Raw genomic sequence first — 27,487 nt, forward strand, 5'->3', positions numbered from 1 at the left:
AGAAAGGAGTTTCTCAGAGAAAAATTGCAAAAAGTTTGAAGTTATCATCTACAGTGCATAATATCATCCAAAGATTCAGAGAATCTGGAACAATCTCTGTGCTTAAGGGTCAAGGCCGGAAAACCATACTGGATGCCCGTGATCTTCGGGCCCTCAGACGGCACTGCATCACATACAGGAATGATACTGTAATGGAAATCACAACATGGGCTCAGGAATACTTCCAGAAAACATTGGAAAAGTGTTCTGTGGTCAGACAAATACAAATTTGAAGTTCATTTTGGAAAACTGGGACGCCATGTCATCCGGACTAAAGAGGACAAGGACAACCCAAGTTGTTATCAGCGCTCAGTTCAGAAGCCTGCATCTCTGATGGTATGGGGTTGCATGAGTGCGTGTGGCATGGGCAGCCTACATATCTGGAAAGGCACCATCAATGCTGACAGTTATATCCAAGTTCTAGAACAACATATGCTCCCATTCAGACGTTGTCTCTGTCAGGGAAGACCTTGCATTTTCCAACATGACAATGCCAGACCACATAATGCATCAATTACAATGTCATGGCTGCATAGAAGAAGGATCCGGGTACTGAAATGGCCAGCCTGCAGTCCAGATCTTTCACCCATAGAAAACATTTGGCGCATCATAAAGAGGAAGGTGCGACAAAGAAGACCTAAGACAGTTGAGCAACTAGAAGCCTGTATTAGACAAGAATGGGACATTCCTATTCATAAACTTGAGCAACTTGTCTCCTCAGTCCCCAGACGTTTGGAGTTTGTTATAAAAAGAAGAGGGGATGCCACACAGTGGTAAACATGGCCTTGTCCCAACTTCTTTGAGATGTGTTGATGCCATGAAATTTAAAATCAACTTATTATTCCCTTAAAGTGATACATTTTCTCAGTTTAAACATTTGATATGTCATCTATGTTGTATTCTGAATAAAATATTGAAATTTGAAACTTCCATATCATTGCATTCTGTTTTTATTCACAATTGTACAGTGTCCCAACTTTTTTTGGAATCGGGTTTGTATTTTACAGTATGTAATTACATGAATAGTTCTACTTAGATTCATATTTGAGTGAAATAATGCTTACCTTGAGTTGTTCTTGAAAGCCCATGGAGTCATTATTCACAACAAGCCATTATTCAGTTCTGTCCCAGCATGGAATTAGCATTGTTCCAGACTGTTTGAATTATTGAATTTGGATGATGTTAAGAATGCAAATTCCTGTCTGGGACAGAGGTGAATAATGGCTTTTGATGAATTTTTTTTCCATACAGGCCTTCAAGAACAGCTCAGGGTAAACATTATTTCACCAAAATATGAATCTAGGTCGAACTATCCCTTTAAGAAGAAATATTAAAGAGACTGTAGATCATGCAATAGAACACACACCCCCCTGTTCAGCGGAATGTGTAGGTAACGTAGCTCGCTGTGAGAGCAGTAGTGCCCTTCGACAGAAATTCCAGCAATGACTTTGAGGGATTTATTAATCTAGATTAATTTTAGATTCATCTATAATAAAACAAAATTCACTTTTTATTATGTTATTAGGCCTAATTGTCGCACTCTTACCAATGGGCAGTCGCTGTGCATTTGATTCCATTACAGCAGGGGGCAGCAAAGTCTTTCAGAACAGACTTTACTATGACATGGTGGCCCGAATAAATCTCCATACCCTAATAAAGTATCGAGTATGGCCTATATCTTTACACATTTTCTAGGAAAGATAATGTAGTTTGTTGCACCTTCAGTTTGGGCATGTTTATAGACTTTTCCCTAGGTCTGCCAATTACATGGCCTTCCTTGATAGACAGTAGCTATACATCATGAAACTATATAGAGTGTCTTACTATTCGGCCATTCATACCGATTAACTGAATGTCAACATATAAAGACTCAAACACTCGCTTTCTCTTTCCACTGACCGCTGTTTTCAAGCGTGGGCTTCCACTGCTCAGTACATTTTACATAAACGTAGCGCTTTCCACCAATCAGCATTAAGAATGCGCGACATCTCATGCGATGCAGGAAAACCTCTCCTCCGACGCAGGCAGCAATAACGTTGGCGGAGATAGAGCAGCGGAGGCCAAGTGAAGCAACGAGTAGACCAGAAGCAACACGGAATAGACCCCATCGTGTTGTTGTGATTTCTCCATCTAGATTGTATTCTACCAGGTCTTCCTCTGAAAAGTCAATCGATACACCCTTGAGGATGTCAGTGGCGGGGCTGAAGAAGCAATTTCACAAAGCAAGTCAGGTAAGCATAAGACTAACCGTTATATCACAATAGTAAGCTGTAGTAACTAGGTCCATCTGAAAATTGCAAGGATCAATATGTCATGCAAACAACAGAAATATAATCCGCTAAATCTTTCTGGCGATTAAATATTAGTTCCAATATACTTTTACATCGATGTTGCATTGCGAGTTTTTATTGTGTTGTCTATTTTTTGGCCCGAGCCTTCGGGGTTGTAAGGAATGTGATGTAAGATGTGCTGTAGTGATGGTCGCGAGAGCTACTTGAGTGTGTAAAGAAAGAATACAGGCAAGCTGCAGCCATAGTAGGCTTGCAAAAGCAGCCTGTCCCTTTGACTAACTTCGGTTTTTAGCTTTCTAGCGCGAGTTTCTCCGTAATTTGCCAGCTGGTAAATTGGCTATTCTCTGATAGGGTTTCTGACAATGATGCCTTTGCGCGCAGGCTTAACAAAGACTACCACAAACAATGGACAACATAGCCGTTTCCCAAGCTGTCCATCTCTTTAGTCGAGTGCTCTGTCTCCCACTCCCAACCACCTGCTGCCGTTACTTTTGCTGTCCTTTAGCCAAAGTTACTTTCATGGTTGCGCCCAATATTGCGCACGTAGCCTCAATTTCTGTGAGTTTCTTACGTTTCGGAAATGTTACCCCGTTTCCTATTTATATTATACACTTTATCTCAGTCTGTCTGACAAAAGCTATTCCCATTTTTGCAAGAAACCTCGTCGTGTGTATCTTACTACGTTCTGTGTATGTTCATGCAAAGAGAGTCAACGTGTTACCAGATAACCTACATCAAAGATTTTCAAAGGATTTAATGTGAGGGACCCTCGTATATAACAAGACTCTTGGTGAAGACCCACTAATACAAATGAATGCTTTTGAAGCTACTAACATCGCACCACCTTCACAGTGACTACCAGTGGTAAACCATATATTTTACACATTATGCCATGAAGGTAACTAACATTTGGAATTTAAGTAGGGAATTTCCAGCAATTCTACACTCTTTGTAATGGATTACGATATGTTAACATGCCTTCTATGCAGCATTAGTCAAATAATCTGTAAGGGACTTTGTTGAGGTTCACAATACATTTGAGGTACTTTAAGGTTATCTTAACATTATGGACTGAAAATGATAATATATTGGGGTCCCATAATTTGAGATTTGTGCCTAAAACTATACAAAAAAATATAATTGAATAGCTCTAGCAGATAAAGAGAGTGTGGATTGCTGTTCTACCTTGTTGACAGACTGCTTAAAGGGTGGGGAAACCAACATGTAATGTAACATGTAAGGGTGAACTACTCCTTTAATAAAGGCAATTCTTGCCTACTTCACCCGTATTCCGTTTAGTGTGTGATGTGATTCAAATTATAAGCAACATAACAGTAGTTACATGAGCATTAAAAAATAAATATACTGTGTACATACTAAATACGTAGCTATTAGGTAAATTATTGGTTGAACTAAATGTAATCCTTTACTCCCCGACATTACCAAGTTTTGGTCCAGGCAAGCACAAACATTTCGTATTGGTCGCATAATCCGCACATTACACATTCTTATTTGATGTTATAATACATTACCTAATGCATATATTGATGCTCATATTCTAACAAGGAAACTCCAGAGTGGTGACTGCTTGGTGTTGGGGTATGGCCTTTACTCTGTTCAGCAGTCTGAACGGGGCCTCATGGATATACCAGGTTTGGGTACAAACCAACAACATATGTACCGGCTTCTGTTTTATTTTTTGCACTTTAATTAGCCTAAAATATGTTTTTTTCCCAGAGCTAAACATGCCCTTTTCTCTGAATAACATTCACAACAGTCAGAGAGTGGTCAATTACAGGGCTAACGGTTAGAATGGTGTTAATGGTAATGTGTCAATCAAAACATTTCGTCTGCATTTTAGTGTGCCTGCCTCTTTGTTTTGGCTTTAACTACTTCAGCGGAGGATGTTTTTCTGTGGTTCCTGTCCTGATATCTGAATTAAAACCCATTCCTGTTATTCGGTTCAATCGGCACAGCTTTCCACTGTTATTCATTTCACGGGCAACAGAGTGGAATATTCGCCTTAGTTAAACAAACAGGTTCGCGTTTGTGTGATGACAGTCACAACCAGTAGTGTTTTGAGCTACCTCTTTCTGATCACGTCAAAATGCGTTCCATCCTATGTGAAAGGTTAGTGGGTAGTAACTGAACAAAACCATTATCTGGGACCGGTGGCGATAAATAAAGGAGTCAAACAATCTACCTAAATTGCATGTAATTTATTTTTCTTAAACCCTGTTCTGGGAATATCATAATTCCCAGGACCAGGTTTAATTGCCTAGGACCAAATAGGGTGCTTCCGGTTAAACGTTGGCAGGATTCTGCAGTAAAACACTTAATAACAGCCTGTCCAAAAACAACTCAAACTGATTTAATAACCTTCCCAGGTAGTACAATCTGGGAGTCAAAGGGGTGATGTGACCTGAGGTACAGTACACCCTCGTCCTGGGCAGTGTGTCCTGTGATACATCTTCGTCCTTGACAGTGTGTCCTGTGATACGTCCTCATCTTGGACAGTGTGTCCTGTGATACGTCCTCATCTTGGACAGTGTGTCCTGTGATACGTCCTCATCCTGGACAGTGGGTCCTGTGATACGTCCTCGTACTGGGCAGTGTGTCCTGTGATACATCCTCATCCTGGACAGTGTATCCTGTCATACATCCTCATCCTGCACAGTGTGTCCTGCGATACGTCCTCATCCTGGACAGTGTGTCCTGCGATACATCCTCATCCTGCACAGTGTGTCCTGCGATACGTCCTCATCCTGGACAGTGTGTCCTGCGATACATCCTCATCCTGGACAGTGTGTCCTGCGATACATCCTCATCCTGGACAGTGTGTCCTGCGATACATCCTCATCCTGGACAGTGTGTCCTGCGATACATCCTCATCCTGGACAGTGTGTCCTGCGATACATCCTCATCCTGGACAGTGTGTCCTGCGATACATCCTCATCCTGGACAGTGTGTCCTGCGATACATCCTCATTCTGGACAGTGTGTCCTGCCATACATCCTCATCCTGGACAGTGTGTCCTGTGATACGTCCTCATCCTGGACAGTGTGTCCTGTGATACGTCCTCATCCTGGACAGTGTGTCCTGCGATACATCCTCATTCTGGACAGTGTGTCCTGCGATACATCCTCATCCTGGACAGTGTGTCCTGCGATACATCCTCATCCTGGACAGTGTGTCCTGTGATACGTCCTCATCCTGGACAGTGTGTCCTGCGATACATCCTCATTCTGGACAGTGTGTCCTGCGATACATCCTCATTCTGGACAGTGTGTCCTGCGATACATCCTCATCCTGGACAGTGTGTCCTGCGATACGTCTACCCTGTGGTTGTGTGGGGTACACATCTTTTAGGTCACAGTTTTCCTGCTGACAGTGGTCCCCGAGAGACAGGAGCAGTTAGTGACAACACTTGTAATTAATTGTTTTCTGCCCTTACTCGCTAGGCAAGCTGGGGTTGTCTACAGGGTCCTGATGTTGCCAGGCTGCCCAAACACTCACACCTATTCATTGACACTATGACACACTGGTCTGGGTCCTAAACGGCACAACCCTAGGGCTCTGTTGAGTAGTTCAGGGTGCTTGGGCTCTGTAGAATAGGGTGCTTGGGCTCTGCTCAAAGGTAGTGCCCTATACAGAATGGTATAGGGTGTCATTTGGGCCAGGAACTGTGACTGACAACCAACACAATACTGTAGCCTTATCTCTCCTCACCTCCTTACCTCATCTAGGATGGTGACATCTGGAACATGGCGCTGGTTGTGCATCCATTCATTACTCTGTTTACAGTGCCAAGTACACGATCCTTCAGTGACAGATTAAGCCATTGTCTGAGATGAGATTTATGGGTAATAGCCTTGAAAAATGGCATTGGCCATCTAGGTGAAAATAGGCCTATTTAATCATTAAACCTATTCTGTGGCCTGGTTCTTCTGTCTTGTACATTATTTGATGGATGTCAGGATGGACTGATCTTGCCGTCTGGCTGTAACATACTGAAAGGGGAGAGAATACAGACATGAAAATAATGTCATGAATATTGCTATTTTCAAATGCAATAATAACCGTTGTAATAATACCAAAAGAACAAGTAAAGTGTTTACATGTGGCTCAGCAGCATGGACTGTGTTTGTGCATGTGTGTAGATGAGTATGCATGTGTGCGTATGTGTGTTTGTGTGTGTTCGTAGAACTTGTGTGCATGTTGAATGAACAAGGTGTGTAGAAGCTGGCCTGGAGGTGGATTCCCTTTGACAGTCGGGCCTGGTAATGATGCTCCTCTACCTTCATTCCTTTCAGCTAGTTAGTAGCAACACCAACGGACCATGTCTCCGGTGACCAAGGTTCCTGAGTGTCTCTGTTGCCCCGTGACCCCGTGTGTAGTACATGTCCTGGAGGGTGGGCAGCATGCTCACGGTGGGGCATTCAGCTGAACTCACTGCCCTCCAAAGGGCCCTATGCTCGCTGAGCCGTGATTTTATCGCCTGTGAAGAGGGGCTTCCGGGTCGACTCAAGCCCTTATTGGGTTTGACTGAATGCTTGTTCAACTTCTGCATGCTGTGAGGCTACATACCCCATGTCCTGGATGTGTTGGACGTGGTTCCCTCCTTCAGGGAGCCGTGGTTATGGATACTCTAAAGCTGGCCTGCATGGTAGAACTTCAGAGGTTAAACAGCATTAGGCCATCAATACCAAATATCTGTCTGTAAAAGCAACGATTTAAGCCAGTTTTACATAGGTTTTAACTTCAACCTTGTTCCTGTAGCGCTACCCTCCTGCAGGTTTTAACACCAACCTTGTTCCTGTAGAGCTACCCTCCTGCAGGTTTTAACTTCAACCTTGTTCCTGTAGCGCTACCCTCCTGCAGGTTTTAACACCAACCTTGTTCCTGTAGAGCTACCCTCCTGCAGGTTTTAACTTCAACCTTGTTCCTGTAGAGCTACCCTCCTGCAGGTTTTAACCCCAACCCTGTTGCTAGAGAGTTACCCTCCTGTAGGTTTTTACCCCAACCCTGTTGCTGGAGAGCTACCCTCCTGTAGGTTTTTACCCCAACCCTGTTCCTAGAGTGCTACCCTCCAGCAGGTTTTGACTCCAACCCTGTTTCTGGTCAGCTAACCTCCTAGTTTTAACTGTTATCAACCAGCTAATTATTACAGTTGTGCTATATTAGGTTTGGAGTGATAATCTACAGGACTGTAGATCTCCGGAAAAACTTTCGGGGAGTGTTGAGCTAAAAGCATTGTGTAATCACACCCCCATGAATCTTTAATATAAAACTGCCTGGCATGTTTTAATCTCATTAACATTTCAGCTGTTTGTCTGCTGGCTATTGTGAGCTCTGTTGCAGCCATTCTCTCTCTACGAAAACTATGCTATGGGTTAAAAGATTCTATAGGTATACTACCGATCAAGAATGAGCTTAATCTCCCTGAATTCTATCTGTCATTATGGACAAGCAAACAGGGATTCCTGAAAGTTGTGTCAGTTCACAAATATGAAAGATGAAATTGCTACAGAGCCCCAATGCTGAAGGACAAAAAGTCTGAACGGTAACCGTCTGTTGTGCCTGGAGACGATGGTGCTCAACGCAGAGCCATAAACTGTGTCCTTGCAATCGTCTTTGGGTCGTGGAGTCGTTAGGTGGTCTAGGATGGGCTTAGCGTGGCGGGATAATGCCCCTGGTTTAGCCATCATGACTAGGTGAGTGTTACAGGTCTCTAATTCTTCATGAAGGATCTCTTTTCTCAGGACTTGAACAATGATGGAGGATTCAAGTCAAAAAATCTGCTTCAGTCAGAAAGTGAACAGCTCAAATCACAGGCCCAAAAAGGAGGGAGCCGTGGCAGGTTTTTAAACCATATTTTCTGTCTTTCACTTTGTGCCTGAGGAAACCCTGAAATGTTTTGCAGTGTTTCATATCCTGTGTTATGTAGTTGAAATTAGCTTTAGGGTTATTGGAGACACACTGCTTTCTTCTACCGCTGGGTTCCTCAAACGTTCCGTTTCCACTAGTTATCAACATAATCTAGCCCAGCTTTAAGCACACGTTAGTGTTATTATCTCATCCTGTCTACATATGATCAGGACCCTGTTTCTATCACCACCAGGAAGCAGTCCATTTCTGTTTAAGGTCAGAATTACAATCATGGTAAGTTTGACCTTAGAGATAAATAATATAGTCCAAACACCCCTAAACTAAAACCTGCATGCATAACACTACATCTAAAACGGACACTGATCCTTTAAACATGAATAACTTTTTGGGGGAGTTTAATCTCCCTCCCTGAATCAAGAGGATTCTGAAATGAATGCATGCATTTCTATCTGAGACATTTTTAAAGGTGCCATATCCCTTCCCTGGCTGCAGAATCAATGTATGGATGTAGGGATTTGGCTGCAATTGGTTAGAACATGTTGTGTTGAAGGTTTCCCCAGAGAAATTAACTTATCTGGAAATGTAATTAACAAAGCAGCACTTATTACTATTTTTTTTTTTACAAAAGTAAGAATAGGCTAGGGAGACATTTTTATTAGACTGTTGTTGTTGTTGTTTTTATTTTACCATTACATTTATTTTTCAGTCATCCGCTATAGGTGTCTCCCAGGTCATTTTGTTTCTTGTGCTTTTAATGTACATTGAAGTGTTCTGTTGTACATTGACGTGTTCTGGTGTACATTGAAGTGTTCTGGTGTACATTGAAATGTTCTGGGGTACATTGAAGTGTTCTGGTGTACATTGAAGTGTTCTGGTGTACATTGAAGTGTTCTGGGGTACATTGAAGTGTTCTGGGGTACATTGAAGTTTTCTGGGATACATTGATGTGTTCTGGGATACATTGATGTGTTCTGGGATACATTAAAGTGTTCTGGAACACTGAACGTCGACGATGAGTGTAAAGCTTCTGAAAGGCACAGTGCTCCGCAGCTTTTCCTTGTACCCTAACCTGTGCGGCCTCCGGTCAGTTCCTGGTGGCCTTGTCTCAAGGGTCTGGGAAGAGCGACCACACCCCAACAACAACGGAAAGTTGTTTGATATCAAAACAGGCCCAGGGAAAGGCAGCGGGATGTCCCCAGCGTGGCCTGTATTGACAACCTCTGCTTTGTGTGTCAGGAAACGGCAGAAATGTCTGCCCTGTACGGCCCAGCCCACTGAAGTTCCATTGGGAGACATGGCGTAGTAACAAGCCTGTGTTATCAAACACAGAGTCCATAATCTCTCACACAAACACACACACACAACCGTAAACCTCACACCAACACATACACAGCACACTCGGAATGTCTTTTAGCCAAACGTCTCAGGGTTGAAGTTTGCCCTAGGAACACATCTTGGTGTAGCTTCCACTCCCCCACTTTTAACCTTTTTTGTTAGAAAAGAAATAATGTTCCCACTATACTGTACCAACCCCTTAGGTCTAAGCCATACGGCTTTGTAATAAGCCATGAGTACTATTGTGCTACTTTTATTTGTTTTCCTGTCTTAACTCAGAAACCAGATTGCTGAAAACATTGTGTACCAAAGTGTTTGCAAGCTCAAACATGTAATCAGAGCTACTTGGTCCACAATGTGTGGTCTGTGTCAAATGATAAACTAAGTGCTTCATTTGTTGAGAGGGTTTTTCTATACAGTATTAAACATGCAGTTAAAAAATAACCATGTTTTTTTCTAGGGTTGTGACGATGCCTGTATTGCAAAAACTAATAATGTTCTGTTGCAGTAATGAAAACAAAAGCAGGCCAAAGTCTGTCTTCCTTTTAAAACTACTGGGTAGTACATTGTGTGTTGTAGCTTGGGGATTGAAAGCATTTGACTCTGGATGACAGGGTTTTGTACGTTTGGACTTGTTTCACTGATGTTTATTCATGCCTCTTATTTTCCCTTGCCACAATACTAATAGAAAATACTGGTAGGTACAGTATCATCACAACCACAGTCATGAGAATGTGACTCTTTTAATATGTTTAGTAGTGTTCAATAATTCCATTAAATAGAGCATAAGCATAATTTAAACAACTCTTAAAGAAAAGGTTGTTTTTGTTGGTGGTGGTGGGTTAGACCTAATTACTGTAAATAAATAATAATTTATATAACATACAGGTTATGGTTTACACAATTCTGAACATTCTTACGTTTTACAGAGATGCTTTTCCCTCCTGATTTCAAGTTACCAGATTTTTGGGCCCTTAACCTATTGCCTAAGACTCATTCTCAAAGACAGGCTTTTTAGAATATCTAGTCTACAACATTTTCCTCACCTCTCTTGCTCTCTTTACCACAATAACATTAGCTCTTTCTCCTACAAAAACATTAGCTCTCACTTTATCTCTCTCCCACTTTTCTCCCAACTGGCTATCTCTGGCTTTCAGTATTACATAAGCAAAGAAATTCCTCTTGAAGAGGCCCTTAAAATCGGAGACGATAATAGGTTCTGCCCTCCCGTGTTGTGCTGTGCGGCTTTGGTCACTATGGTGTTTACAACGTCCAGGCGTTTCTTTGTTCTGGCTAGGTAGTAGCTGAGTCATTTTGAAATTCCTGCTAACTCTCCAACTCAAACCTTTCCTGGCAGAGAGATGGGAGATTTGGGGAAAGCTGAGGAAATACTGAACATAGCTTGTGGTTGTCCTAAGATAATTTATGTAGTATCATATTCTAATCTGTGTCCACCTGCCTCCAGTCAGTATCGGCGTCCAAGGGAAATAAAATCACCCTTGAAAGTGATTGGTGTAATTGTGTTGGAATCAGTACTTTACTGTTGTTACGCTGTTAGATCCAAATCCTTCGTCTTCTGGTTCAGGTTATTGGCATCATTCCAACTCGTCAGCTGTTGTCACAGTAGCAGGAGATCAGGCTCCGTGTAGTTTTCTGTCCACTGTTTCATTGTTGCTTTATTATTTGTTTACACAAATCATGGTGAGAGGTGCGGTGTCTCTGTGTTATCACAGCCTGGGGAATTGAAGGAAGGAAAGGATTCAATGTGAAAACTCCCCTCTGGACGTTCTGTATCGTCTTTATAGTGTTGCCACTGCATTGTTTCCAATCAACAGGAAAGTGCAAAGTTACAAGAATACTGAAAGAACCAATCTCCTGCACCAGCTGGCTCTCCTCTGTCCAGCCGTCAAGGTTCAAGGAACCGAAGAATGAAACTTGAAGGGAATCCTATGGCAGGAGCTGCATCGGCATCATGTTATTCAGTAAAACCACAGACCTAAGTTCCAAAGCAGTCCCACACTGTTACCAGGCTCCACAGGCCAGCGATATCAGTCACTTAAGCCCATATTCGTGTATCCTGTCGGACTAGGGCTGTTGATCTAGGTCTGGGTCCATACCGTCTTAATCATTCTGATATAAAAGTCACAGCTGAGACCAGCACACTTATTTCAAAATTGCTTCCCTGTAATATGTGTTCTGAACGTTAGCAGATGTTCTGAGTAGAGCCGAGCTGTGTCTAACTGACTTCACTTTTCAAATTACACTTTGGATCCAGGTGAGCCATCGTGACTTCTCATTATGAACTCATCAGAGTTGCCTGTCCCAGAGCTGAAACATTTAAAGAACTATGTCATCGCTTTAACTTCACACAGTCCAATATGTTCCCGAATGTTCAGCGTAGAGGCCAACAGTGTTTAACTCACCTCATTTCCGAGGTCTCCAAAGTGACTCTAGCTTGATTAGATTTGGAAGTTTGAGGCTCCTGCCCCCAGTGTTAAATTCAGTTAATTGCTACCTCCACTGTGAAGATTAGTTCACATCACTCTGGATTAAGAGCTGGGCAGGTTTTTGCCCTGTAATCTTGCGAGGTGTCTCAGTACTGAATTAGGAGCAGCTGTGGTCGGCTGGAGCCTGTCATGGTCACGCCCCATGAGGAGAACATAGCTGCTCTCTTAATCATTTCACCACAGTCTATTTCATTAACACCTCTCCACAGCCCCCCCCCCCCCCCACCCCCCCCGTTGACCTAGAAATGTTTGGCAACCATATTGGGCTTATTTCCCCCGTCTGAGATTGCTAATTTTACCCGGTGACCTAGATGTTGTGTGTTGAGTGGCCGTCGGCTGGTTGTGGAGGACTGGTGAAGAGAAGGGGAGCCAGGCCACGGGACAGAGCTGCCCTACTGGGGCCAAATGTCTAGTAGATGGGCAGGGGGGATGGATGCTGCTATGAGAGCTCCCCTGGATGGCATCGTTATTGTGTTGCCCCTGTATTTAAACAGGAAATGAACAGGAAACTGTGGAGTAACAGGAACGCCGAATGAACCAATCTCATCCACCAGCTGGCTCTCCTCTGTACAACCGTCTGGGTTCACAGAGCCCCAAAACGAAACTGAAAAGAGAAGCATTGTGGGAGGTGCTTCAAAGACAGCTGTCAGTTTAGTGTTTGGATGTTTTAGTCCATCTACATAATAATGTTCAACGGCGAGAGAGCATTTATTTCGATTGACGATTTTCTAAATGTGAAATGGTTCAGAGATCCTTTTCTGGCCTTAATTTAGAGGTGTTTGACTGACGGAGAATGAACATGTTAATTAGTACACCCAAGTTCTTGACCCAGTAATCCGCACGGTGTCAGCAGCACGGTTGAGCTATTGGGGTTTGCTGACTGTAGAACTCAGTTGTGTGTGTCCCAAATGGCAGCCTATCGACACAGTGGGTTTGTGTCGAAGGTAGTGCACTATTTAGAGAATAGGGTCCCATTTGGGATGCCACTGTGGTGTCTCTGCTAAGTACACAGAATCACTTCTGTTTCCGGTCTGGTCCCTCCCCCTCCCTGACGTCTGGTTCCGCCCCCTCTCTCTGTTACAGCACATTGTTGCAACGGTCTGCTGCCTGATTGGGTGCACGCGTTTAATGGGCGGTGGTAGCTGTGTGTGAATATTTCCTCCAGCACTATTACTGGAGGTGTCATCACAATGGTTTGTGACGGCAAATGCCTCAAATGCGTGGAAAATGAACTGTATTCAGAATGTCTTGATATGAGGTCTATTTGTTTGATGATGAATATCTTCCATCTCAAATCGAATCATCCGGAGAAAATGTAATTAATAGGCAGTAATAATTAGTAAATGTGAGTGTTCTGTATTATATCAGTAAATGGCTATAGGTTCGGAGAGAGAAACACCATGACAGAGGAGTAGGGTGTTGATTATCACTGGGCTAGGGTTAGTGTTAAGGTAGAACTTTTTTTGCTTCTGGCGGTATAATCAGCCTGACCCAATGGGAAAGGAAGAAAATGAAAGTATTTACACATACTCGATTGGCTGATTGCAAGATCAGGGGTCGCCATCTGGTCAACTAACTGTCATGGTAATAAAGCTCACTTATTATCAGACACTGCAGGGGTCCAGCTGCTATCTAATCAGTGGAACAGAGGCATTACCACACCCCTGTCAAAAAAGCCAAACCTGAAACAATGAGGCTTTTTATTTGTGGCCTGTTTGTCTGTTAGGCCCTGTTTGTCCATGTGGAGTGTAAGTCCATTACTAATGATAAATTATAACTTTCTCAAAACTGGAAAATATGCTATAGCTGACAGAAGTATATTATGAAGAGAAAGTTATCCTGTAATTACCTATTTTTCCTGCCAACATTGATGTTCATTGCTGTGCTCATCAGTGTCCAAGCACTTTTTTTTTTACCCCTATTGATAGAGTAGTTCTATAAAATCATTTGAAGTTTTGCTAATTGTTAACTTGAAGTAAATCATTTATTAAATATTAGGGCAAATATATAATGTAATATGTCTTGGTTAAAAGGAAGTGTAATGGTAACTCATGGGTTAGGTTACGCTACATTTTCAGATACATGTTGGTCATGACTCAAGATGCTAGATATTTGTTTTGTAAACTTGCAGGTATCGATATCTTGAGACACCACCTTCCTAGGTAGCGTGCACAACAGAAGCCCCCCTGGAGTTTTGCAGGTGTGAAGACAATTGCGTCGCATGCCTATCACTCAATTTCCCTGCGATGGATGGCCGCAATCCTGCGTGGCATGTCTCAAACATGCAGTTGTTAATTCAAACACAATGGGAATGATTGGGCAAAACAAGATCAGTCTATAGGCAATATGGCGCACACTACCTCGGAAGATATAATTAGAAGACTCAAGACCCAAAATAATCTAGCGTCAAGAGTCTTACAATACAATACGTAAGACTGTCTAAGTCAATACGTCTCAGAAAATGTAGTGTCATGTAAACAAGCCTTCATTTTACATTGTCAAGCCAAAAAGGGCAGTGGGCTGAAATGAAGGGATCTTGTCCACGCACCAAGTAGACCAAAATTAGGCAAGGTGAAATGCACTTTGGAACGTGTATTTCATGATCCGATGAAACTGTTAGTTTGTGAGTAGCCTTTCTCCCATGGATTTATCCTGGGGTTTCGTCCATGACGTCATTGAGATGACTCAGCCACAGCTTGCTCACGCGTGTTCACTTTCGGGAACAGGACTCTGGTCCCTGGTCAATTCACCCGATGACCCTCTGACTTGTAGAACACATAGCTTTTCCTCGAGGACTCTGTGTTAAGGCCACAGCCACATAGCACTCCCTATGCTGAGTCACAACTGCCCACTCCTGATTCTAAGAAAAGGACACACACTGGTGGAGGCACTTGGCTTGTGTTCCAAATGGCACCCTGTCCTTATTTAGTGCTCTCCATCTATCTGGGGGCCATGGGTTACTGTTAGATGCTATACAATACAATAGTGCACAATGTAGAGAATCGGGTGCCATTTTGGGCACACGGTCACTGAAGTACAGAATGGAGTCTAATGAATTCCACCTGGGAGATTATAAAATGTTCGTAGAGCACACACTCTGAGTGTCAGTTTACCAACACTGGGCATGAACAAGTTAGAGATGTGGAAGCTTTTGTTCCAACCATGCGTAAATCCAACCAATTCATCTAATCAAAACGTTGTTCTAGTGTATGGCCCTGGTTTTCTTATGGAGTATGCTAAGAACACGTTCTTATTTACTGCAACAACCTTGGACGGAAGGAAGACCCCGTCTGTCTCTCAGTTCTTTTGTTTCTCTTGTCTGTTTGTTTTTCTGTCTTGTCTACTATGTCTCTTCCTAGCCAGTAATATGACATTGTTCATATGTCTTCCAGGACTCATTAGCGCCACTATCTTTAGCCTCCAGGTGACAGTGTGGTATGCTGCTTTCTGCCTTTGCTAATTTTGTGACGTTTATTGTCAGACACAGTGTTCAGGTGAAATGTCTGTTTGTAGCAAAAACATCCAGCCTAGTAAATTCAACATTTCAAATAATTTAGCAGCACTATATAAAACGTTACTGGGGCAATGTAACTCATTGATTAGTCCAGAAAGTGCAAACTCTATATGGCTTTTATGGCAGATTTAAGCAAAACCGGGGCAAAACATTTTTAAGATTCTTATTGAACCCAAGGTTGGCAGTAGACCTAATTCCTAGTCCTAGTTCTTTGTCCAAGGATGCCTGAGAAGTGCTCCTAGAGAGAAGAGATGTTGTAATTTCCTTCCCGTTGTGTTGTAAGGAGTGAAGGTAATTTCCTCTGCAGTGTACATTTACTCAGAAGTTCTTCACATCTACTGGTTCAGTAGTTTTAGCCACTGACCCTGGTACACATAGACAGTTGGCATCGATTCTAACAGGGTCACGGCACTTTGACTTAAAGTCCTCCAGGGTGAATCTCTCTTTCGCTTGAACCAAATCTTTATATTTCACTATTGTAAAACTATTCAGAAATTGAGTTTATAGAACTGGCAGAGACAAGCATGGCCAGGGAGCGTGAACAGGTTGGTACTTTTGTTGCATACTCTGCGACAATCGCAGTTGACCAATCAAAGCTCGCTGTAGTTTTCAATCGAAGCTTACTTTCAGTTCCTATTGGACTGGCTGTTTGTAACTTCCACTCGCTTCTTGATTTGCTGTACCCCTATGAGAGTGAAGCTGGCGTGGTTATCCCACATATACGTGTGAGAGTGTGATTGCCTCTGCCGATGTCACCTCTCTGAAGGGCACACTCCATCACAGTGTTAACACGAAAGCGGGTGGGGGAAAGGAGGTAGTGATACCGCGCACTAAAAGGGAGGTGATCAGTAAAATATGAAAGAACTGGGGGAAAAGGAAGATGGAGGAAAAGAGAAACCTAATAACATGGTAGTTATTATAGCTATATTGCTCCTGGTCGGAGCATCATCAAAGTGCTACAGTACTGTGACGGTCAAAACCATGAATTTTTACCAGCGTCGACATCACACACGCAAACACAGGCATGCACACGGCCATTACTCCCACACTGCACCGGATTTGATTTCCCTCTCACACATTTCAATCTAATGAGCAGCACTGGCATGATGAGGTAAACATGTCTGGCATTTTCAGTGAGACCATGTCAACAACAAGAAACGTGATAATACTTATCCCCCCTCTCTCGTCTCCTCATACCTCACCCTCTTTCCCATCTCCCCCCCCCCCTCCACCTCTTCTCTCCCTCCATCCCTTTTAACTCTACCTTGTCCGCTGTAGCTGCTGAGTGAGAAGATAAGTGGTGTCGAAGGGACAAAGCTAGATGAAGACTTCATGGAGATGGAAAGGGTAAGGATGACAGTGCTATTAGCAACCTGAGATCTCCCTGTAGACTTTGCCCAACATTTGGTACAGACCTACAAGGCCCCTGTAGACTTTCCCAACTGTTGGTACAGATCTACAATGTCCCTGTAGACTTTCCCAACTGTTGGTACAGATCTACAATGTCCCTGTAGACTTTCCCAACTGTTGGTACAGATCTACAATGTCCCTGTAGACTTTCCCAACTGTTGGTACAGATCTACAATGTCCCTGTAGACTTTCCCAACTGTTGGTACAGATCTACAATGTCCCTGTAGACTTTCCACTAAGTACAGATCGACAAGGCCCCTGTAGACTTTCCCGTAGGTATATATTGACAATGTCCCTGTAGGTTTTTTGCTGGGAAAAGATCTACAACATCGACTGAACATTATGTAATGGTTTGGTGAACAAAGACTAAGACTAAGGATTAGGCTAAACCTGGGTCTGTGAAACCGTCCCTCCACGTAAAAGTGGTTGAATCCGGTTCATGCAGTGTGTGTTCACGCTTTTCTTCCAGACCAGTACCAAACAAATTCAGCTTTTCTTGCAGACCCACTACTAAACCTGCACTATGCTGGAATGGTCCCAAGGAAAATGGTTAAAGAACTTATGGCAACCAATAAAAGACCATATTGAGCTAACATGGTTATTTTGTTCTTAGAAAATCGAGGTGACCAACAAATCAGTGTTTGACCTCTTGGCCAAAACAACAGAATACTTACAACCAAACCCAGGTAAGCATCAATATTTAAAGAATATTGACTAATTTCTGAAGTTAGTACAATAATACAGAAATCTACTGTAACACTGCTTTGTAGCTGAATGATTAGGATGGATGGATGTATAGATGGAGGGATGGATGGATAGAGTGATATGGAAGGATGGATGGGTGGGTGGATGGATGGATAGGTGGATGAGTGGATGGATGGATGGATGGGTGGATGAATGGATGGATGAGTGGACAGACAATATGCAGTAAGGCTGCTGGCGACCAACCCAACCAAACACACCATTCCCCATAAATGTGATCTGTCCATGTTTTGCTGTAGCGTCCAGGGCCAAGCTGGGGATGTTGAACACTGTGTCAAAGATCAGAGGACAGGTAAAAACCACAGGCTACCCACAGACTGAGGGCCTACTGGGGGACTGTATGATGCGCTATGGCCGTGAGCTGGGAGAGGAGTCCTCCTTCGGTATGAGTCCCACACACATGCACGCATATTCACTCGTACACGCCTGGACAGTACACATGCACATTCTTCTGTGTTTTTCATAAGGCTGTTTCGGTGGCTGTGGAGATCGAACCTGGGCTTACAACTACTGATGCTGATAGGTCGTAAGAAGGCTACGTTGTTTTGGGCCTTCCAGACTGTCTGTCAGGAGGCCAGGTCCTCAGGAAAAATTGATCCTGAACTTCTTCGAAAGGGTTTTCATTTGCTCCAGAAACTGATCCGTCTGGTTGTCAGTTGAGTGTTGGCCTTCAGTGCAGCTGGCCACAGAAGAGTTTCCACGGCGGTCTACCTCGCACGTACACACACGGAAACACACACACCTTCACACATACAAAGACACACACCAGCTGTGCTCTGTGAAGGCTGTGAATAGGACATGAGGAAACCTTTGAAAGGCTTTTCATCCTGACCTGAGGGCATCAGCGCACGCGCACACACACACACACACAAAAACACACTGACATACACACACTAACACATTCATACACACACACACATACACAAAGACACACACACTAAGACACACACACAGAGTGCTGACAACTGGTGAGTGTGTTGTTTCTGCCAGTATTAACTTTGGCTTTGTTGAACTTTGTCCCCCCTCAACTCTGACACCTGGTGGCAAAGAAACATACTGAACACTGAACACAAGGTTTGATAACAGTGTTCAGGGTCAGTTCCCCAGACACACAACAACCCTAATTATAGCCTACAAAATATTTTTTTGCCAAAGACTACAGCCAATTCTCAATCAGAAACTGTAGAAAGACAACAAATGACCTTTTGGGCAATTTCCCCATAGTGTTCATAGACTGCTGTCATCAGTCAGAAAGGACATTAATCACTATGGGTTTACACATTCTGAGACTTCTACTTGGTGTAATAGTGCAGCTACAGGTAGACAACATACAGGGACGGATATACAGCTTTATATAGTATGGGTAATGTGCATTTAAAATCATGGAGAATAATGGATTTTACAGTTTGGTAAGTATTGTGTATCTGGTTTTCAGTGCAGTAGAGTTTACCTATTTAGTTGACAGTTTAAAGGTGGTTTGATGTGGTGAGTCTTATTAGTCTCAGGGTGACTGGTGGCCGCCCACAACACAGGAGTAAAAGCTGTTCGAGCTGTTTTGCTCCTGATTGACCTGTATTGAGACACAAACTGGAAGCAGGCAGTGTTGGAGGAGGTGAGGTTGAACTCTATGATACATTTATAAAGCCAAATTAGGGTTGAGTGCTAGATTGTAATCTGGTTGATGCAAGAGGTACATATAGCCGCTGGTGTTTCTTTATAGTAATCCCTGTGATGTTTTTCTCCTACCTGTGATTGTGGGAGATTATGGTCCCTTGGCGTTCCAATGATTCGGCAAAACCAACAGCTGAGTCCAAAATCTGAAGGGAGTTGGGAGTCATTTCCTGAAGTCAGCCAACTTGGTTTTGTTTGTGTTTTTTGTATTATGTCTTTATATGAACTGGAGTTGTTTGAAAGAAGCATTGTTACAGATTAGTTTTTTTTTTTTGCTTTAGATTGAGTAGGGATAAAGTGAGATTTTGCATAGTTGTGGTACTTCAGTGCTGGAGGACAAAGAGTCTGAAACAAGCTCACCCATCTGTACCTCTTGTGTCCAGATGATCATGAAGTCAGTGATCCACTGACAGATGCAGCTGGACACATATAACTGGGAGAGCTTGTCTTGTACTCTAGTAGTTCCAGGGGTACTGAAGAAGTACACAAAAATTGGGGTTGTTCAGGTGTTAGAGTCCCCAACTGATAGCTTCTTTCACAGACTGGTTGGTACTGTAGCCAAACATATGGCAGCTCATTTGTTTAAGTACAGGTAGGTCTCCAGGACTCCCAAACATTTTGAATATTATCCAGGTGTTTTTCATCCACAGGCGGCGCGTTGGTGGACATCGGCGAGGCCATGAAGCAGATGGCCGAAGTGAAGGACTCTCTGGACATCAGTGTCAAACAAAACTTCATCGACCCACTCCAGCACTTACAGGACAAAGACCTGAAGGAGATCACGGTCGGTGGTACATTTGATCACAACTTGTTCCGGACATTTTGTTGTTCCCAGGGCTACCGCGCCAGCACCCTATTCCCTTAATATGGCACTACTTTGACCAGGACCCATGGGGGGGGCACCATACTTTAGAGGGAAAAGGGTGTTGAGGTGGTGTCCCTTGGAACAACATGTACGTAATCACATACAATCTCAATAATATTAACCGATGTTATGGAATCACTGTTTTTCCTCACTGTTTTGTGTGCAGCATCATCTAAAGAAGCTGGAGGGGAGAAGGCTGGACTTTGACTATAAAAGGAAACGCCAGGGGAAGGTGCCTGATGAAGAGATCCGTCAGGCAGTGGAGAAGTTTGAGGAGAGCAAAGAGCTGGCTGAGAGGAGCATGTTCAACTTCCTGGAGAATGACGTAAGTGAATAGTCAAGAGACACGCTACCTGATAGGAGATTTCCCTCTCTCTCTGAAGGGAGGGAACTCTCTCACGTTCCCTGAACATTCCGGATAGCAGGAGCAATCAGTTATTCAATCTACCAACCAAATGTATTTATATGTTCCATAATTGCAAATGTTTTTGTGTTGAAGTACAGGACTTTGCAGTACAATTTCTATGCCAGTCTTACCAAGAAATACAAATCAGTCGGCTCAACTGTTTACCAGATATAAAAATATGTGAATATGATATTACTATTTAGATGTGAGTAATTGCTGCTCTGTGTTTGCATCGTAGGTGGAACAGGTAAGTCAGCTGTCAGCGTTGGTTGAAGCGGCTTTAGACTACCACCGCCAGTCCTTGGAGATCCTAGAAGACCTCAACAATAAACTACAGAACAGGTAACTAACTGACTACAGCCATCATACCCAACAGAGCCAAAACAGCCTTCCTAGATGCAAACTGGACACATTAACGCCATTCCCAAGTGAGCATCTGTTTGCCCTTTTCAGTTTTTAGTTCAGTGTTTCGGGTCCACATTTGAAATTCACTTCATGACTTAGATATTTGGGAATTCCGATGTTGAAGGACAATGGCCACTTTAGACAGTAGAATGTCAGGCAGTATTGTAGACGCTTTGGGGCCAAAGTGAAGAACCTGATGACTGTTCACAGGATCTCCTCAGCCAGCAGTCGGCCGAAGAAAGAGTTGAAACCAAAGTCCATTATGAGCAGCATTGAGGCCATAGACAACTCTCAACACAACACAATGTCATACAGCTCTTCAATAAAATCATCAGGTACTGTGTGTGTGTGTTTGTGTAAATGTTTGTTTTTGATCAAGTGTTTTTTTTGTGTTTCATGTTATCATTTCTCAACCACCATCCACTGTTAAAGTCATGTCATGTTTAATTGTTTCTTTGCAGACATCCAGATCAACCATACAGTAAATGGAAATGAGAAACGTAGGTATAATTGTACATATTACACAAACAGAAATATTGGAAATATTAATCCTAAGCGTGGATAATACTGCCTCCTGAGAATCTGTGAAGTAAAAATTCTTGTCAACTTTTGACAGTTCTGAGCCAAATAACTAAATACAGCAATATGGCTTCTAAAAGGCGGCCTGCTTGTGGAAAGCTGGTAGTAAAACCTCCATGGCAAAGAACTAATCAAGCTAAGAGTGATTTGTGTTCCATTCTACCGAGGGACAGATCATGGAGTCGTTTCTTTCCCCAAAAGTTTGCTTTTTACAAAAATTCCACCCCAAGCATTTAAGGGCTTACAAAATTCGCATAAGGATGGATTAAGTATGAAATCGGGGCATCTTTTCCAATTGAAAAAACCCATGAGAATGTTATAGAAATGTTGCTATCCTGAGCATATTTGTTTGCACTTGTCTGATCATCCATTTCTCAACCAGTAGCTCCTTCTTTCACCGACATCCCCCTGTCCTGGCCAGAGAGTCCCACTCGCAACGGCCACCGTGAGTCCTACATTCACACACACACATTCCTTGTTCCAGTATCAACCATGTTTTCTGAAAGCATCCTCAGCTCCACATGTTCATCAGCACCCTCCCTGTTGGACAGATTGTACTGGATGTGTTTTCAACCCCATATCCAGTCCATTACTATTAAGGCAAATACATTCAGTCATTAGGTGGGTGTTTTTGTTTGCCCTAATTCACGTGTGTGAATTTCAGAAATGTCAGTGTTTTTCTTCCCTGTATTTCCCACTCTCTCCTGAGGCACAGTAACCAGGGTCAGCTGTCATACAGAAGAACAGAACGACAGATTCGTCACTTTGTCGCCTCAAGGATCTGATGATCTGGCAACCTTTCATATACTGGTCAGAGGGCTTGACCGCGGGTGACCTGTTCTCTGTTTTCCCTCTCCTCCCGACAGAGTTAGAGCTGCTGGACCAGCCCTGTGCCCGGTCCCTGTATGACTTTGAGCCAGAGAACGAGGGCGAGCTGGGCTTCAAAGAGGGTGACATCATCATCCTCACCAACCAGATAGATGAAAACTGGTATGAAGGCATGATCAACGGAGACTCCGGCTTCTTCCCCATCAACTATGTGGAGGTCATGGTGCCCCTGCCCCATTGAGACGGGGCGGAACCCAGTTGGTCCCAATAGGAGGGGAAGAATCTGCAGTGACACTGGATTCAATGGGCCATGCTTAAATAAGCCTGCCATGCTCTTGTGGAGATCTGAGAGGATTTTATTAGCCTGTGCAATAGTTTCTTCCACCTAGCTTATTAGAGGGCAAGGTGGGGTTATTTCCGTATTGATTGCGTGTGTCCGATCCCCTCAGATGTCCAGAAGTACAGAGCTTTGCGGGTTGTTTTGGGACCGGGCCTCGGTGTCCTTCTCATGAAACTCCGATCCCCAGCTTCAGACTCCTGTCATCCGTCACACGGTCAGCCTCCGACACTCCTGAACACCCTCCACCCATGTAGATGTGGAATGGTTGGATCAGTTGGGGGGCGTGTGGGTTAGGGCATGAGGGTTGATTTGGTATTCCACAACAGCTCTTAGCACAGGCTACATCTGGAACCTTGACGTCCACCACACACTCTGTTGAATGCACTTTCCAGCTCACTTCATTAACACCCTCCTCAGTCCACAATGCCTTGCATTTTGCCATTGACATTCAGTAAGTGTCTTACTCTGCCTGTTTTCTTTGTCTTTTGCTATATTTATTTTTACGTTGTTCTTTTAATGGTGTGTAAAATGTGAACATTTCGGCGGCACCTAAAGACCGTTCCATTTGGAGCACTGACAGCCGATAGGTGGCGGCCCAAAAAATATACTAAAATATTTATCTGAAAATTCGAACATTCCGTGGTTGTAAATTGATTACATTTCATGACAGGTTTCTTAGAAGATGTGTTTCCTATGATCTTCGACCAAGAGAAAAACAAAAACGTTCCTGGAAAAAACCCTAAATACGTATGTGTTGTATAACCGTTCGGTGGGGGTTTGCCTGTGTAACTCTTCAAGTGTTGATGTTAGGAGTGGTCTTTTTTTGTTCCTGTTCTCTGCTGTTATCTTTAGGACCAAGAGTTATTCCTAACTATGTGACTTGACCTAGGAAACATCTGGGACCAGTTATAGGCTGTGGGCTGTGTAACAGGTGTCCAGAGTTCATCCAGTTGTCTGTCTCTAAGTACCTTGCCTGCCTGTCTGCCTGCCTGCCTGTCGTGCTCTTAAGTGTTACCCACAACATGCCTTTTTAAACTGTGAGGAACTAAACTTGCACCTGTAACTGTCTCTCTCTGTTTACACAGTCTGGTCTTACAGAGACGTATTGACTCCCGGTAAAGACAGTCCTAGCATCCTGTGCCAGACAGGTGTGAATGTCATGACACGTTTGGACTGTTTAAGTGCTTTTTAAATGTTGTCTGTATTGCACTGAAGCTTTAGAATCGAATGCACACCTACGGACATGCACATGCTGTACATGTCTCTGTTGTCTCCTCGAGCCTCGCACTTTCTGTCCTTCACAATGAGAAGAAATATCGATATCATATCAGTACTTTCTGTAATCTCTATTCTGAATACTTACATTGTTATGGACCACAATTAAACTGAAAATGAGGTGAAGGTTTTAGATTAAAATTAAGTCTCAAAGATATTACATTGTTTTTAGATATGTTTTATTAGACGTTATAAAATAAATGAAACATTTTGAAATGTGGACACATTTGACAAATGAATGCCACACTGTCCCTCACTGATAGCTGAGACACAAAGCATCAAAAACTATTTGACCCACACCAGTCAGTCTCTTCTCTTTTCCTTCAGCTTTGCACACTTGCAAGCCCCCAGAACCCCTAAAACAAACAAGTGTATGTAGAGCCACACAGGTGAGCCTAATTTGAAACAAAGTGGCACTTTATTCAGATATGCCTCCCTAGTATCATGTCTCTGGTCTGAAATGTTGCGTTGCTCAGACGTGACCTAAGATGTCTCTGTAGCCTGATTGTTTATCATTTTCTGCTGAGATTAAAATATATCCAGAGACATTGCTCTGGAATGGAGAATTCTAGAACAATTACAAAACAATGAGATCTTGCAAGGAAATATAAAATATATATACAGTATTTGTAAATATATAAATGTTATTTGTCTTTTTAATAAAAAAAAAAATCTTATTTCAAAAGTGACTGTACTAAGCAGATATTCTGTCTGCCCAAAAGTCCAGATTTGGAATTACTACCAAAATAAACGTATATTCTCTAATATTAAAAAAATAAATACATTTCTATCCAACTACACTAACTAAACATGGAAAGAGCCATGTCCAAACTAGTCTGAAGATAATATACAGTTTTGGTATTGATAATGAATGTGCAAAAACCCACTTTGAAAGACTGTAAAAGTGAATGTGTGCGTGCGTGCTTGTCCACATCTCAAACCACACCCTATTCAGGAAGTATAGGGAATGGGGTGGCTTTTGGGACCACTGTGTTGTGACTGAGGGGACAAACACTTTGCTTACAGGACGACTGGATGTGTCCATTTCCCCTGTTAATGCTCTGCTCTTCTATACCAGCTCTGAAACCAACATGTTTAGTATTCACTTCGGCACAAAGTTAGTCAATGAAAACTGTCTGTACATAACCTTTTCTTTCCATTTTTTATTTCTTTTCTAGCATAATTTATTCAAAAAGGTGTTTTATAGATGTTGTAAATGAATATATTAATACATATATTACGTAAATAAATGAAAAGCAAATACTGAGTCATCTTTGACATTTTTGCCTCTGATATTGATCATTTTTAAACTTAACATGTTGCCATCACACAAAACAGTTTTGTCTGTATATTTTCTTTTGAAATATAAGTGAATATGTCCTCCTAATAAGGGATTCAAAGACATGCAACAAAATTACATTTTCCACCTTTACAAATTACATTTTCCACAGGACAATTTAATTGTACTTGAAACTTACCCTAGTACAACATTGTTGGAACCAGTTTCAATCACCACTTTGGTCCTTTTAGTGGATTAAAGGTACATCAAGTCGATAAATAGATAGTCCATGGATTGTTCTTTGTCTTCTAGGTTTTGTCATTCTTTTTGGGTCTGTAAAAAGGAGGCACTATTTCCAATGCTTTGGGTTGGTCCACGGTTGGGGTCCATTTCAAGTCAGGAGATACAGGCTAGATTAAAGACTGATGGATGATAAGGTACAGTAGGGGGCTGTCAATTATTTGACCTCTAGTTACGTAACATTTCCCAAAACTATGAAGCTGGGAATGTGTAAATGTATGTTTTTAAACTATTGCTTTGTATATGTTGTAATAATGTCTAGACATTTATGGCTGCTATTTATTTTTTAAGTAATATTTTTAAACAGTGTTGAGGGAAACTATATGCTCATATCTAAAGACACTCATTTAAAGTGTTTTCTTGGGAAACAACATTAGCAGCAATGAGTACCACAGCAAATGTGTATGTACTTACAAATTGAGTGTAGAATCAGTTCTCATAGTTATCAAGTACTATAAAGATTCTCCAGTATTTCATATCCAGACCTCTGTACTGTGTAGCTTGAATCCCCTGCCCTCCCTCTGGTTCTTCAGAAGTGGTATCTCTCCTATCCGGAGCTCCTGGTTCTTGGGAAGCTTGTCTGCTGTCTCTAACCCAGCCTCGGGCTCCTTAAATGTGGAGCAGTTCACAGCACAGGTCCAGTTGGGCCGGTGGTCAACTACCAGGTCCAAAGTTGGTAGCGACGTTGTGCTAATGATGTCCCTGAACCCAAGAGAAGATTTCAGTGAGGGACTGTCTGTAGCGAAAGTCTCAAAGGTATCATACCCCCCTTTAGGTCCCCCGTAACCAGTCCACGAGCCCTTCTCCCCGAGCCTGACCGAGCGTCTGATCTTCTTCCATCCTAGATGATTGAGCTCCAAAAGGTTGAGAAGGATGCAGAAGACGCCGACACAGAACATGAAGAGGAGGAAGATGGTTTTCTCTGTGGGTCGAGACACATAGCAGTCCACCGGCAGCCGGCAGGGCGTGGCCTCGCACAGGAATTGGACGGGCACGTGGAAGCCGAAGAGGAGCCACTGGGCCGTGACAAAGCCCACCTCCAGCAGCGCCCGGAAGCACACATGAAACACATAGTACTTGGAGAGGACACCCCCTGCTCCTCCACCACCACCAGGGCCTCCTGGCGCGTGGTAGTGGCCCTCCCTGTAGACGAGAGCCCTGGCCGGGGTTAGAGACATGGCGGTGGCGGCCGTAGCAGTGGCGGCCTCTCCCTTCAGGAGGCCCTGACCCTGGGTGGTGATTCCCTCCAAGACGTCGGCCAGGCTGTGACCCAGGTGACGGTGTGAGCGGATGGAGCAGCTATCCGAGTCGCAGCTCCGTTCGAACGCCTCGCGACCCCTGTCCTTCCCCTCGGCTCGAAGCGCCTCCCTCGGGTCAGCCCCGTGGCCCTGGCCCGCCGGTTTGCGGGGCAGCTTCGACAGGTTGTGCCACGTGTAGATGATGAAACAGAGAGACGGCGTGGAGACGCTGATGATGTGGAAGACCCAGAAGCGTGGCTGTGAGATGGGGGCAAAGGCATCGTAACACACCGTGGTGCAGCCTGGCTGCAGGGTGTTGCACACAAACATCTCCTGCTCGTCGGCGTACACGTCCTCGGTCGCCACGGCAATTATGAGGAGGCGGAAAATCACCATAACGGTTAGCCAGAGGCGTCCAATCATGGTAGAGTGCTGGTGGACGGCGTCCAGGAGCCGTTTGAGGAGTGTCCACTCCGTCATGATAGTGGTGGTCCACGGTCCTCCCCCCCTCAGAAAGACAAGACTTCTCTAACGCTGTTGGAATTGATCCAATC

The 27,487-nt window shown here is 43.4% G+C and overlaps 2 protein-coding genes across 4 annotated transcripts; one reads left to right on the plus strand and one right to left on the minus strand.

The window, feature by feature from the left end:
* The first annotated feature begins 2,013 nt into the window (after positions 1 to 2,013).
* Positions 2,014 to 25,383, plus strand: sh3gl3a (SH3-domain GRB2-like 3a). Of its 3 annotated transcripts, none has more exons than XM_013137456.4 (11): positions 2,014 to 2,270; positions 16,854 to 16,922; positions 17,599 to 17,671; positions 17,987 to 18,130; positions 20,069 to 20,202; positions 20,450 to 20,608; positions 20,928 to 21,031; positions 21,305 to 21,429; positions 21,556 to 21,594; positions 22,059 to 22,118; positions 22,540 to 25,383. In XM_013137456.4, exons 1-11 carry the CDS (start codon positions 2,031 to 2,033, stop codon positions 22,740 to 22,742), a joined length of 1,350 nt encoding a protein of 449 aa, XP_012992910.1. In that variant the 5' UTR covers positions 2,014 to 2,030; the 3' UTR covers positions 22,743 to 25,383. The 3 variants fall into 3 exon arrangements, with proteins under 3 accessions (XP_012992910.1, XP_019911488.1, XP_012992906.1); XM_013137452.4 differs by having other exon boundaries at positions 2,018 to 2,270; positions 22,056 to 22,118; XM_020055929.3 differs by lacking the exons at positions 21,556 to 21,594; positions 22,059 to 22,118 and having other exon boundaries at positions 2,015 to 2,270.
* Positions 25,384 to 26,105: 722 nt separating this feature from the next.
* Positions 26,106 to 27,469, minus strand: cx36.7 (connexin 36.7). Its single transcript, XM_034297287.1, has 2 exons — positions 26,924 to 27,469; positions 26,106 to 26,812 (listed from the first exon to the last, which is right to left on the minus strand). Exons 1-2 carry the CDS (start codon positions 27,411 to 27,413, stop codon positions 26,169 to 26,171), a joined length of 1,134 nt encoding a protein of 377 aa, XP_034153178.1. The 5' UTR covers positions 27,414 to 27,469; the 3' UTR covers positions 26,106 to 26,168.
* Between the last annotated feature and the right edge of the window lie 18 nt (positions 27,470 to 27,487).

This window comes from Esox lucius, chromosome 2 (genome assembly GCF_011004845.1).
Source record: "Esox lucius isolate fEsoLuc1 chromosome 2, fEsoLuc1.pri, whole genome shotgun sequence".
Taxonomy (NCBI): Eukaryota; Metazoa; Chordata; class Actinopteri; order Esociformes; family Esocidae; genus Esox; species Esox lucius.

Bases quoted from the DNA above. Each gene is read 5' to 3' on its own strand.
- sh3gl3a (XM_013137452.4), top strand. From the start codon at position 2,031: ATGCGATGCAGGAAAACCTCTCCTCCGACGCAGGCAGCAATAACGTTG. The intron at 21,595-22,055 runs GTAGGTATAATT...TTTCTCAACCAG, and splicing joins AGTAAATGGAAATGAGAAAC to TAGCTCCTTCTTTCACCGAC. The intron at 22,119-22,539 runs GTGAGTCCTACA...TCCTCCCGACAG, and splicing joins TCCCACTCGCAACGGCCACC to AGTTAGAGCTGCTGGACCAG.
- cx36.7 (XM_034297287.1), bottom strand. From the start codon at position 27,413: ATGACGGAGTGGACACTCCTCAAACGGCTCCTGGACGCCGTCCACCAG. The intron at 26,813-26,923 runs GTCAGGGCCTCC...ACGCGCCAGGAG, and splicing joins GGAGGGAATCACCACCCAGG to GCCCTGGTGGTGGTGGAGGA.